We start from the raw sequence: 14,837 nt of genomic DNA, 5'->3' as shown, positions 1-14,837 counted from the left end.
TGACGTTTTGAGGGAAGCAATGTAACTTCCTGATGCATTCTGTGTGTTGGCACTGCCATCTTGTGATGTTTTTCTGCAGTCAATAGGGTAATTACATCGAAATTACTCCTCCCACACCCCTACCCCTTCTCCTCCCCCCCATGGGATGTAAACAGGGACAGAATCAAACCGCAGACATCCCAGACACAGAGTGGATGCTCCCACCACAAACCACTGAGTGCGGTAAATTAGTAATGATTTCCTCAAAGCACTTACAAAAGCGATGTATGCAGCGATTCATAGGTATGTAGATGAGGCATTCGATGATACGAGTGAAGAAAGTGAAAAAAAACATTTTGAGCACTTTATCATGAATAAACCATTGCGGCCTGTTCCAACTCAAAGCGTTGTTGAGCAGGCCAAACAAAATGGCGAATTAAGCCCCAGCGAGATTACCGAGGATGCGCCTTAAGAACCCATCGATGGAGAGCGAGGTGTCCGAGGATGTGCACGATGAAGGATATAATTAAATAAGGCCGTTAATTATCTTCAAAAGGGGCGTTTTAATTAACCCAAACACCTAATCTTCACTCGTGCACTTCCTTGGAGTTCCCGTAGAGTGCATGCAAAGCTTGGGGCCACTGCGTTTCATGGATTTGGAGTTATGGAGGAGATACAGACACGCACACACACACACACACACACACACACACACACACACACACACACACACACACACACTCTGACATTTATTAGTATAGATTACAGAAATTTGCCAAATTCCCTAATACAAGGGCTATTACCCTCTGAACCTAAACCAGGAAATCTCAAATGCTCGTTGACTTGAGGACCTCAATTTGAAGACTGAAAAGCTCAACTTTCTGACTCCACTTCTCAAGTTATGCTTTTATCACATGGTGTTGTGTATGTTGTTAAGCAGAATAATATTTTCTTTTCTGAATTTCATTAAAGTTATCTTTTAACCCATATTGCTCACATTACTCTTTGCAATTCCAATTCCTGAAATACACGGTGGAATGATGACTTGTTACTCTTACCAGTAATACAGTCTGTACTGGGTGTCGTTTAGTACAGCCAAGCCTCGTTTCCATGAACACTCCATAAAAAGCCCGTTGTGTAAAATACAGGTGATGTCATGCGCTACGGTGCCAGTTTCACCTGGAAAACAGATAAAAGTGCAAACCGATAGGCAAAGAGTGATTCAACTACTTACAGGAAGAGAAGTTTAGCAATCCACACACAAACCTGGGGGTGCTCGGATACCAATCGGCTTGCTTTCACTTGCCGAGTCAGCTGTTCATTAACCTCCGCCATCGAAGATCGGAGGTTACTGTTTTCATCGTTTGTTTGTTTGTTTGTTTGTGAACAGTATTACGGAAAAAACTCCGACGGATTTCGACGAAACTTGGTGGGGGGATTAGGTATGGTCCAAGGATCATACCTTTAGATTTTGGACTTGGTCCAAAGTCCAATATGGCCACTATGGCGGCCATTTTGAAAAAATATTTGAACATTTTTTTTTTGCATTTCTCCATGTTTTAAGAGATTTCCAACCCCCCTGCCCCCCACCCCCAAAAAAAATTTGTTAGAGAAAAAAAAATTTGCAACTTTTTTTTCAACAAAATTTCGATTTTTTTTTTTTGCATTTCTACATGTTATAAGTGATTTCCAACAAAAACATGACGAAATTATAATTGCGGCTGATTTTGGAACTTCAGGTGGATATACCCACGTATAATCAATTTCTGTCTCAAGGAATCTAGTTATGACGAATGAATTGAGTATGTAAAAGGGAAAGTTGCAAACTATAACTCTGTGAGCACTGTTTACGTCACATTGAATGAATAGGATATCAGGTTCACTTGAGTGACCGAGCAGTATTGGCGGTGGAGGTTTTGCACTCTACCGAGTGCTCCCCCTCTAGTTTTCAACTGTTTTGGTGGAGTACTTGCTTGAGTGCTTAATCCACCTGGCGAGCGCTCTGCAAGTTTATTACCTCCACCACCGAAGGTGGATGGAATTTGTTTTCACCCCTATCTGTTTGTCTGTTTACCTATGAGCAGGATATCTCAAAAAGTAATGGATGGATTCAGACAAAACTTGGTGGGCAGGTTGGGTGTGTGACAAGGAAGAATTTCTCAGATTTTTGGTGAAGATCCAGATCCATATATAAAAAGTTATTAATTTTTGTTTTTGTGTGTTTGTCTGTGAACACGATATCTCAAAACGTTATGGACAAATTTAGACGAAATTTGGTGGACGTGTTGCATGTGTAACGAGTAATATATTTTTTTGATTTTTTGGTGAAGATCCGGATCCATAAACAAAAAATTATTAATTTTTGTTTGTGTGTTTGTCTGCTTGTGAGCACAATATCTCAAAAAAGTTGTGTACGGATTATGCCAAAACTTGGTGGACGAGTTGGGTAGTTGCGCTCAACCAAGCGCCATTCTGGTTGTCAACGGAACAAGTCGATGATGTCCATTTGATCTTTCTCGTCAATTCATTCGTCATTTGATTGAAAGATGCCCGAGAAATAAAATTCCTCCGGCTGATTTGGAATATCTTTTTAAATAAATGGTAGTTTACAAAACGTGACTCGTGAACATTTACAACATTCAAGCCACAGTTCTAAGGTAGCGTGACGTCATTATCTTGTTACCATATCATTCTGAAGAGTTACGTCCAGCGCATGTGATCTTATCGATGACGAATGGCTCGCACATTGTCGTGGAAAATGATTCTATTCCTTGGAAATTGATGAGTCAAGTACAAATCAAATAACAAGCCCCTTGATATTGAGGGTGACAATGAAAAATGTAAATATACTGAAGTCATAACGTCTTATCGATCTCATTTGCAAACATTTTTTGACCGGTACTTGAGTTTATGATCCGAATATCTCAGAATTTCCTGCTGCAGCTGTTAAACACTCAAGCAAAGAGTGACCACAATAAAAAAAAAGAAAATAACCAAACTTGAAATCAGATCAGGAAGGTATTATCCACTAACCTGAAATGTCATGGTGCTGAACACACCAATTTCAAGTGCCAGATGGAGAGTGTCATGCCAATAATGGGTGACACCATTATACAGTTCCAGGAAGCATTGGAAAAAGCCATTTTAGCCCATCTTATTTATCGTATATATATATATATATATATATATATATATATATATATATATATATATATATATATATATATATATATATATATATATGTTTCTACATATCACAGGCAGCATATAAAATATTAAGTAATATGCCCATAAAATGGAAGTTTCTTATTCAAACTTTCCTTACAACTTGATTGTTGCACATTCTCATTGCCCTGTGATCAGAGAAACACATTTTCTATTTCCTAATCGAACACCAAGGCCCATGGATCGAGCTTTATAAACATCAGTTCGATATACACCGATTATAAACCTCGTGTACACTTGCAGACAACCCAATTGTTCGACCATATAATATGGTATTTATTCGCACCTCTTGTTCAACCTACCGTGGGGTGGTAATTTGGTAACTGTCGGGCTCCACTTTGAATGCACTCGTTTCAGGCATTCAAATTTTGTTCGAACTCGTACGTCAAGCTGCATATTTCCATCAAAGTGACTTTCAAAACACGTATCCTTTTGGTACGTTTTCTGTGTAAAGAGCAACGGATCAGCAGTGAGAATGCAAAACTCTTATGTTTACAGAATGACACTCCATTATAATATTGAATCGTTCACATTTGAATCCATTAAATTGAATAGTTATTTCATACATTGATTGACTCCATTGGTGGGTTCATTTCGGTTCATGCTAGTCCGACGACATATCCTTTCCCTGGATCTTACTCTTACTCCACAAACTCATTTGGAGTTATAAAATCCGGCGTGGAAGGCTGCTTTGGTCGACAGTTGCAGTTGGCCCACCTGCGTAGTGTCACACCGTTAACACACCAATCGCCATCACGTTGTTCGCTCGGTCGTCCTCATTTGCACTCTTCCATCCATCTTGTGGTCAGTTAATAGTTCAACAATGAGAACAGCAAGACGTCCATATTGTCCATCATTGCACCCTTGCAGAAGGTGCAACAATACATCACGCTTTGCCCCCACGGGCCCCATATTGTACCCCGCCATCGAGAATCACATAATGACGTCACTGAGTGCAGGCAAATGATAATCGAGATAACATGGCTGGAACTTAAACATTGGAACTGGCATGAACCGTTTAAAACCCGTGAATGTAGACAAGGTATTGAGGAACAGCAAAACCTGTATTACATACTCACTTCATCTGACAAAATGAATGCATAAGTCAGATTGCCATCTGATGAAGTTTTTATCATTACACATTGATGTTAAAAAAAAGATTTAGATCAAATATAATTCACAAGGTCCCCTTGTATTTTCAATCTTCCATGCTGTAACAAATGGATCCAGAAAAATCAGTATTTGGATTGCCCAAGAGAATGGAATTGAAGGAAAATGCCTATCTATTGTAATTGGAGCGAACGCCTAAAAAGGTCCAGGGAGCCTCATAGGGGGTCTGAGAAGCCTCATATGGAGGTCCGGGAAGACTCGCAGTGGGGTCCAGGGAGTCTCGAGGGTCACGAAGGGCCTCCTCAGGGGTCCCAGGGAACCACGTAGGGGTGGGGGTGGGGTGGAGCCTTGTGGACTCTTCCCAAGAAAATTCCAATTTATTCTTGGCCAGAGAAGTTTTTTTTCTTTTCCAGAAGAAGAATGTAAAGTTAAAAATTTATCAAAATGTAAATAAAAACATTTCACATTTATCGTACGTTCACTTTGATGTTGATTGAATGTTGACATATTGTAGAAGATGCAGGAAACACCATTGAAATCAACAGTGTGCAGCACAGCAATATGTCTCTTCCATCCATCCATCAGTACCATACTCTGTGCGGAGCGTTGGTGCTGCCTAAGCAGTCTCCTGGGCTATTGGGCACAATCCTGGACGGGTCACCACTCCGACACAGTATACCAGCAAGCTGGTACCCATTTTGCTGACCTCAGAAGGATAACAGGCTCAATCAACCCCAGCTGGTATTAATTCAACAGCCAAGCAGGATTTGAACTCAGGACCCTAGGATCCAAAGCCCATGACTCTAGCCAATAAGTCAACACCAGGCATGTACAGTATGTCTCTTGCTGCAATAATAATAATAATAATTATTATTATTAATTAAAAAAAAGTGTCACTTGGTGCATTCATTACCCATTAAAGTGTTTATAGCTCCATAAGAAGGGCCGGATTCGAATATGACACCAGTGATTTTATTTGGACTACATTAAAATTTATGTTGTGAGAACGCATCGATAGTAGTAATTCCATTAACAACTCGAGGGGGAGCACTCGGGAGAGTGCAAAACCTCCGCCGCTAATACTGCTGGGTAACTCAAGTGAACCTTATATCTTATTCATTAAATATGATGTCAACAGTGCTGACAGTTCTAGTTCTTTTCTCCAACAATTTTTTTTTGGGGGGGGGGGTCGTTAACATGTAGAAATCACTTAAAACATGTAGAAATGCAAAAAAATATATATTTTGGGGGGGGTAACAATTTTTTTTGGGGGGGGGGGTAGGCAATCACTTAAAACATGTAGAAATGCAAAAAAATATATATTTTTTTTCTAAATTTTTGGGGGGGGGGGTTGGAAATCACTAAAACATGTAGAAATGCAAAAAAAAATTCTCCAACAATTTTTTTTGGGGGGGGGACCAAGTCCAAAATTTAATGGCATGATCCTTGGACCATACCTAACCCCCCCCCCCCAAGTTTCGTCGAAATCCGTCGAGGAGTTTTTCCGTAATACTGTTCACAAACAAACAAATAAACAAACAAACAGAAAGGGGTGAAAACAGTAACCTCCATCCATCTTCGAAGATGGCGGAGGTTAATTACACCAGCACTAAGCTGTTCACAATAACTGGAAACACTTCAGTGTCTCACTCTGACTTTTCAAAAATCATTTCGGTGATGGCAAGATGACACCCCCCACACCCCCCCCCCCCCGAGGTTAGGAAAAGCGAGTCTGGCCCGAGTACTGAGAGACCACAAAAATTAACAAAATTACACTGATTGTTTTTTTTCATCACCAAAGGTGTTTTACAGTCTTCTGGAGAACCACCAACTTGCAAGCCAATCAGTACAAACAACTAACAGTCAATGCCTGGGATGCTTTCTGGCAAATATTTTACGTGTGTGGGGTACGGGGTGGTTAGGGTGGACCCTAACACTAACAGCATGGACCGTGTGCTCGTGTAGGATATATCATTTTTACATGGAACAAGGACTTTATGTTAAGGTTAAGTTGTCCTGTTTTTGTACGCCTTTGGTGGAGCACTGCGTGATTTGTCCTTCCTGTCTGAACCAGTGAGGAAAAGTAAGTGGACCCCGAGAGGGTCATTGATATGTCGTCCTAGCATGCGGCATGAAGTAGCGCTTCAGTCTCCCCCTTCCTTCCCACCCCCTCCCTCTGGTGTCTGTGCAGGCTAGAGGGCATAACATCACCACTGCCATCAATGTCGTCACCCTAAGAAGACCCTCTTACTGCGGCAGCAAAGTGGTTGTTGTTGGTGTTGGCTTAGCGGTTTGGGTGGTGGCTTGGGATCCTAGCATCCTGAGTTCAAGCCCCATTGGCCACTGAATTAACACCAGGAGGTTGACTCAGCCTGTTATCCTTCTGAGGCCGGCGAAATGAGCACCAGTGTAGCAGCCAAAAGGCTGCACACAAAGGGAAGAGGTATTGATAGATTTATTAAACCATCACGAGAAGCAAGAGGAGGTGGGATGGGGAAGCATTCACTCACTTTCACTGGGATGGTTCCACAGCGTTGGAGCTTCACTTTTTGCTGGGGACGCTCTTGGTGTTGGATCACTGTGCCACGATCTCTGCCTGGTATGGGCATACTCTGCTCTCAATGCTGTTCCTTTGAGGACATTTAAACTTTAAAAACCCTTTCCTGGTTCTGTGTAATTGATTGCAAGTGTGTCCATGCCCTAAGAGTGGTTATTGTTTATTGTAATACTGTACTGTATAAGGGTTTATTTGGACTGGAAAGATTTCCACGACTAGAGATATGCAAACTCACCTCTAAGCTGTCTCGCGTGGGTTCAAATCCTGACCCAACTATAAACTGTCATGCCGGAGTTTCACAGGCAGGGTGATTCATCAATGTGTGAGCCGTCTCTCGGATGGATGTTAAACTGATGTCCCGTCTGCCAGCATTTGTTGGTGGACATTAAAGATCCCATTGGTGTCCTTCGAAAGAGTAAGTGAGATATCACCAGCACCCTGAACAAATTACAAATTTCTGCCCTAACTAGTCGAACATCTGGTCTGGCCAGCCAGCTCATGAAACCCTGGGCAAATCTTCACCTGGTCGACCCCACAATGAATGGTGGGTTAACAATGGCTGATAAAAGAAGGTTCAGATGATAATGGTTTATTTTTTTATTATTATTATTATTATCTTCGTTGCTCATCTGTTGCCAATCAGCTGGCTCTGTCCGTTTTGTGCCTACAGAGTCTTTATGATATCAATGTTCATCGAATAATGCACATGAAGCAAAGCCAGATCATTCGTCCTGTCTTTTTCCCTTTAATTGCTCCAATGTATGGTGTTAACATGCCCAGTTTGCTGTTCCTGAAGCAATCATATTTGGAGGATGTGACACCAAGTGAACATCTGTTTGTAAGATATTGTTACGGATCTGGAAACCATTTGCATTCAACATACAGGTCCCAAAAGTCAGTTATCCCATTAAGTAAATGTGTAGTCAGATCCCTTTCCTTTTGTCTCGTGGGAGAATCAAAAAACGTGCGTTACGATTTCTTTTAGTTAGGTTATTAAATCTTTACATATAACAATCAACAAGCCATCTGCATGACCCCTTGGCCCGTCACGATCCACCACCAACCGGCTGCACCACCAATGTACCTTTGCAGCGTTATACTGTTATTCATCAAGTTTGACCCCGCGTGGAAAGAGCGGTTGGGGTTTCCTGGCAGGGGCCAAGGCCCCGCCCCGGAAAGGTGGGCCGTAGGACCCTGTCCAACGAGGGGCGGACAGCGAGGCGTTTTTCGCCAAGCGCCCACTCCTCATGGTGGGAGGAGATATATCTCCGAGACTCTCTGAGTAAGGGGGAGTTCACACGGTGGTTGGGTCGGGAGTTTTCTCGGTGGCTGTGAGCAGTCTGGTTCATTCTTCACGGTGGCTGTTACGGGGAGAGGAGTTATGTGGACCCCGACTATTCGCCACGCGAGCTCTGCTACGAGCCACGAGTCCCTCACGTGCGACTAGGACCAAACCGACGACCTTTGGCAGGTGCCGCACTACAGAGCACGCTTTCCCTCCTTACGACCAGGTACCCACCAAACCCTGACCCCCAGCTTGTCTCTCTTCACGGCTGCGAGGGTCAAATAAAGACTCTGGGGTTTCTTTTCTTTTTGTGTGTGTGTCTGTGTGTGTGGGCCTGTCTTTAAGTAGAACTGAGTAAGTGTTTTTGCTTATTGTAAATATTTCCCTGCTTGCATATTCGCGCCAAGTCTTGCCTTTGTCTTTATTTTACTGTTAATAAATTTATTAGAAATGTTCCCAGTCTGTTTCTGTCCCTTCTTACATTGGTCCAGCATGGTCCAGGTCCTATAACTGGAGTTTCATCCCCGGTAATCAGTCTATCATAGCCGGGATGTCCTGGGCAGGCCCCGCTCGACTGTAACGAGCCGGAAAGGTAGGTGGCAAAGCGGTCGTTGGGAGTGTGAATCTACCGCTGTCAGTAGAGTAAATCCGGTTCGACCAGGCGTTCCGAGGGCGTGGCTTCCCCGGGAGTTAAAATCGCGTCGCTACTTAGGTAAATTGGTTTTAGACAAACAGACCCTACGCTACGCCATTGAGATATTGGCATCCACGGTCGGTTAGACGACCCGCCGGCTCGCCGAGTGATCCGAGCGATGACCTACAATTCCGGAGAGTCTGGTGGGAGACGGCGTAACCTCCCCCACCTAGCGGTCGCTCTCGCCACCGACCCCCGGCCTAAAACAATGTTGTGGAAAGATACTGAACTGAGCTGCAACAGAGCAAGGAAGCTGATAGAGCGGTATGTTTCTTCTTTTCAAGAACATTGTTCCTTATATTTCACCACAAAACGATTTCAACCGGAACGACTGGTAATCCCGTCCAAGCCATCTCCATACAATGGCAAAAAACAAACAAAACATTAACACTGTCACGTCGAGCACATTTTGCACGAAATAAAAATGCTTCACAACACCGTGAACCGTTGCATCGAATCACTCGTCAACCTGAGATGCTAAGTCATCCGGGTATGGATTTGCGACATCGTACAACGTGTCCCCATCATATCCCTCCATCTTGCCAATCTTTTCCAGGGCTCCGACCTTGGCTGGATACAACAGGATGAAGACCTCCAGTGCATCACACCTCTCTACTCGATAAAATGTGTGCTGCACAGATCAACCAATTTAGGTTTGATCAAATTTAAACAGTTTGGCCTATTTGTCAAGTTCTGACTTCCTTTTGCACTCATTTATAAACAAACTATCTATAGATTAACACCGGCACGCCTAAGTGAAGTTGAAGGCTGTAAAATTATAAAGTGAGAGAATAATGTAAACATATCGGAAGCCTGAGAGCAAATCCAGTTCTGATATCCAACATCCTCTTCGAACTTCGACAAGTTGCCAACGTCTTCCAACGCTGTACACTCTAGTTTTCCGACGACTGGTCTAACTAACGAGGTAACGTTCCAGCACAGCAACCAACAAACAAAATGAGTGATCATTTTAATGTTTTGAGGAAATCACTGAAGCAGTTGGCTCTACATGGACTAGTATGACGGTAAACAAATTTGGAAAATGCCAGAAAAGTATCCTCAGAAATCAGTGGAGTGGGTAGGGGGGGGCAGGGGGGATAATATTCTAACACCAGACCACACACTAAATGTGCACCTGGCTGCCTCCACAATAGTTATAGACCAAGGAGGACACGATAGGATCTGATGAACTAATGTTCAACCGATGTAGGAACCCCACAATGTTGGCTGGGTACCGGTGCACACGTTTCCCTTTTGAGATGAGGTTTGTGATTTAAGCTTATGATGGGAAGTCGAAGTACTTTGGAGTGCGACATAATATGGTAGTATATTGTTATCCCCTTTTCAAAAAAACGTGAGGGTGGTATTATAATCACCTCCGTCTGTCTGTCTGTCTGGCCGTCCGTCACGCCATCGCATTCTAAACGATTGTGCATAAATTCACCAAACTTAGTTATGATCAACACATGGCAAGAAGGTGTGAAAGCAGTATCATTGTTGGTCCCACTCCTTGGGGCCATGGGGTGGGGGTCAAAATTTCAAATACCAAAAAAATGCAATTATGGCCACATTTTAAAAACATTTTTCAATGAAACATTTTATAAGCAATCAACAGTGGGAGAGGAGAGGAGATTGGGACCATACTCTGTTCAGAGCGTTGGTGCTGCTTAATCAGTCTCCTCGCTTTTGGGCACAATCCTGGACGGGTCGCCACTCCGACACAGTGTAGCAGCAAGCTGGCACTCATTTTGCCAATCTCGGAAGGATGACAAGCCGAGTTAACCCCACCTGGGGATTTGAACTCAAGACCCGAGGATCCAAAGCTCACCACCCTAACCATTAAACCAACACCGCAGGCATAAGGCAACATTGGGGGACGCATGAAATATGTAACAATTTTTTTTGTATTTGACCCCCCGGTTCATGCCCCAGGGCATGGGTACTTAGGTATGGGTACAGGGATTAAAAAAGAAGATTGTTTTTTTTAACTCAAAATATGTTACTTGGTCACTCCTGGTGGAACATTTTGTCGACTTTAAATTTGCTTGGGGTGGGAGGCGTGGGGGACTTCCGATGGTGCGCCATGGACTTCACTCCAGTTTGTAATGCATTTATAAATACACTATATTTTCTCCACTGTAGAGCTGATCTCACATCCAAAAGATTAATGTGTCAGGTTTTAAGAATCATCTCGATTTGGAGTGTTTCCCAACTGTCATGGTATGGATACATTCGTACAAGTTGATGTTTTACTCCGACAATGAACATCGAGGAAATAGTATTGCTCTTAAACAACATATTTATTTTACAACCAAAGACCTTCAAATGAATTCTTCCTCCTTCGTATACAACACAAGGCTGCACAGCTGGGGGCACAGCTGTTCCGCTGATGCAATGCCCTATTACCAGTAGACTGGTGCTCATTTCACCAACCTCAGAAGGATGACAGATTGAGTAAACCTCACCTGGTGTTTATTCAAAGGCTGACAGGGGCTCAAACTCAGGACCCTAATATCCAAGGCAGCCACCCAAACCACAAAGCCAACACCAGGCTTCTTCAAGTGAACTTTTATGATGTAACAGAACACCGGGGTGAAGCTTACCCTGTACTGGCTCACGATTCCAAGGGGATTACATATTCTACTCAATCACCGAAATCGCTTCACAAAATCTAATCTCTGCTGAGCTTTACAGTATCTCTGGAGATATCTCCTTTTCCCCCAGAGTAACCTCAGCCGGTTGAGACAACACCTGTAACTTTTGGTTGGTCTCGATGGTGCCGACTCCCATCTTGCAGGAGATTCCACCGATGGAGTCTGTTGAACTTCACAGCTAAGTCCAGTATCACACATTTCGTCCACATTGTGTTCCCAATCAGCTGACCCAAGTTCAATATCATAACCGAAACAACCTCATCCGTACCAGTTACACACTTCCGATTCTAAAGATAGTCACACACCGGTGGAGGTTGTCCACTCAGGAACTCGCACATGATGCCATTCTGTTTGTTAATGGCAAGTTATAAAAGTTTGCCATTCACGCGTGACATTTCCTGATGTCAGCCTTTCGAGATTAGAATTTGGCCAAGGGTACTGATGACAACTTGAGAGACAGTGTGGGATCCTCAACATGTACCAGCTCTTGCTAGTGTGCTGCCTTGCTGGTAATATATTGGCAGTCTTGAGCCCTGTACTAGTTCCTTATGACCATTCAGTAACTTTCTGATATTCATGATATTTATCATTACAGACTATTCAAATGAAACGTCAACTACGCAACGGCAGGTCGGTGGGCTGTCTGCGGTGTGGTCATTCAATGAGGATTGTATTTTCCATGTGATATTGTTGACGTGCGCGCTGCCTTTGGTACTCACTTGCCAGGCGTTGCTGTGTTTTGGGTTATGACCGTAATCCATTTGGAACTCGACGCAGCTGTCGACGTTGAGCATCTCGGAAGATCTCCAATGAACACGTAACTTCGTCAGGTTCCCAGCAGCAGAAATGCCCAGGTTTTGGGGGACGGCTGTTTTGGCTGCAAAAGTCCTTTCGTTAGCTTACACGTTGACATGCCGCACAGGAGGCACGTCCATTTGATTTTCACGCAAACAACCCAACAATTTGATCGTACCTGAAAATGACCCGGAGCTCCAGTTGCCGTAAGTGCTTGCATCTCCGCGTACGCCAACCGCACGGACACGGAACTTAGTCATCCGTTTGACGTGACTTCCTGCAAGTACCATTCGGGTGGTCCTGGTGGTGACGTTCTGCGGTCAAGATGGGTCAGATGTTGGTTCGAGCATTGAAATGAATAGATTAATTAAATGGACTCAAATTCATGGAATGAAGATGAAATTGCAGACGCTCGTTCGACACGACACGCACGATTACCTTCCATGACCTTGGCATTTCGCCGAATTTGTACTCGATTTGAAAATCTGTGAAGTTTGGGCCTACTGGGCCTGGCCATCGCCATTGCAGAGAAATCTCCCCGTTTGGCTGTACAACCACCTGAAGGTTGTTAACTTGCGGAAGGGTTTCTACGAGGTCGTTGGTGAAACAAAAAACAATCTTTCACTGCACCCAAATCTCAAAAAAAAACCCCAAAGAAACTCCTAATTAAAGTTGTCAGTAACAAAAAAACCTCCAAAAACAAAGGTGAGGGGGGAAAGAAAGCATATTTACCTGAAACGATGTACGTCGAGGCAAAACAAATGATGAATATCATCTTCAGGTACAGAAGCCATTGGATGTAATGAATCAAAGAATCCATTTAACGGCCCAAAGTTCTGTGAAATTGAACAGAAAAGATTTTTCGGTGATCAATATTACCTCGTTATGCGAGTCAATAACACAGTGGAAGCAGCATTCCGGGCAGGGCTTGGGTTGGGCACCGGTAATTGTACCTCAGGAGCCACCACAAGATGGTGACCGGTTCGGGCGTCACGGCTGGTTCGGGCAGGTGTTGGAATTTGGACAGGGTGCCGTCGCACGATGGTCTAATCTTGCAATATTCAGGGAAGATCTTCAACGTCCTCCGGCAAATGTTGGCAAACAGGAACCTGGCTTGTCATCCCCTTTGATATATCCGGAATACTCATTCATGCCCTGCATGCGAAACGCCAAGGAGACAGTTCATAGTCGGGTTGGGAATCAAACCTAGATTAGACAGCAAGGTGAGTTCACCATCTCTGAGCTGCCACGCGCCAAGGAGACAGTTCATAGTCGGGATGGGAATCAAACCTAGATTAGACAGCAAGGTGAGCTCACCATCTCTGAGCTGCCACGCGCCAAGGAGACAGTTCATAGTCGGGTTGGGAATCAAACCTAGATTAGACAGCAAGGTGAGCTCACCATCTCTGAGCTGCCACGCGCCAAGGAGACAGTTCATAGTCGGGATGGGAATCAAACCTAGATTAGACAGCAAGGTGAGCTCACCATCTCTGAGCTGCCACGCGCCAAGGAGACAGTTCATAGTCGGGATGGGAATCAAACCTAGATTAGACAGCAAGGTGAGTTCACCATCTCTGAGCTGCCACCCCAGGTCGAAAAACCAGTTAAAACCAGTACACATTTTCAACTGGTCTCTATTGGTTCTAATTGGTCTTTAACTGGTCTCTATTGGTTTCAACTGGTACCAGTTAAATTCCAATTTCCCAGTTGAAAAAAACAGTAGCTCATATTTGTACCAGTTAAAGTCTTACTGGTTCCAGTTGATACCAGTTGCAATGTACTGGTCCCAGTTGATACCAGTTACAATGTACTGGTCCCAGTTGATACCAGTTAGTTAAATACAATTGTATTTCAACTGGTAATATATCACTCTATTCCAATTTCCATATTAAAACCAGTAAGAAACCAACTGGCTTTACTGGTACCAGTTGGCTACTGGTTTTCAACTGGTACCAGTTGACCAGTAGGCTACTGGTCTTTACTGGTTTTTTGACCTGGGACGGCAGCCCTATTAACGTAGGCTGCCCATTGGTGTATAGTTTTAGTGTACCGTATATCTATCGACACATCCGACAAGTCCGAGGTGAATTATAATCTGCGGTCCAAACGTTGGACCTGAACATTTGTCCGTGTGACAAGTTAATTGCTTGGATGTACCATGCGTTCCCTTAATAGATATCTTATCCAAAGCTACATCAGATTTTCTTTTTTTCAGTGTATATTATTTGTTCGTGCATTGCTCATCGTTCGTTTGTATCCGGTGCAAGACTGTGGGGGTAACATCACTGGCTGACAGCACAGCTGTGCCGCTTATGCAATGCCCTTTGCTGGATTGAACAGCAATTTGTGATGTGTTCATGGTGCCGACGATAGCTGACTGACTCTTCGTGAAGGACACCATGGAATCTGTAATCCATCCAACCACTGGGACCATGGTCTATGCAGAGCGTTGGTGCTGCCTAAGCAGTCTCCTTGGCGATTGGGTTCAATCCTGGACGGGTCACCACTCCGACACAAGGTACCAGCAAGCTGGCACTC

The 14,837-nt window shown here is 43.8% G+C and overlaps 1 protein-coding gene across 1 annotated transcript in view; it reads right to left on the bottom strand.

Annotated features, from left to right (window-relative positions):
• The window catches only part of LOC147009677 (interleukin-13 receptor subunit alpha-2-like), a 31,507-nt gene that overhangs the window by 13,032 nt on the left and 3,638 nt on the right, over positions 1–14,837 (bottom strand). The window contains 7 exon segments of the mRNA XM_085863041.1: positions 1,038–1,158; positions 3,507–3,648; positions 12,224–12,381; positions 12,478–12,613; positions 12,738–12,886; positions 13,032–13,135; positions 13,253–13,454. Coding sequence (XP_085719167.1) covers positions 1,038–1,158; positions 3,507–3,648; positions 12,224–12,381; positions 12,478–12,613; positions 12,738–12,886; positions 13,032–13,119 — 794 coding nt within the window. The 5' untranslated portion in view covers positions 13,120–13,135; positions 13,253–13,454.

Source organism: Eptatretus burgeri, chromosome 17 (assembly GCF_056783735.1).
Source record: "Eptatretus burgeri isolate ZD-2024b chromosome 17, Ebu_testis_v1, whole genome shotgun sequence".
NCBI classification, from domain to species: Eukaryota; Metazoa; Chordata; class Myxini; order Myxiniformes; family Myxinidae; genus Eptatretus; species Eptatretus burgeri.
Note: the sequence above shows the minus strand (reverse complement) of the source record. Positions and strands in the feature narration are given on the sequence as shown.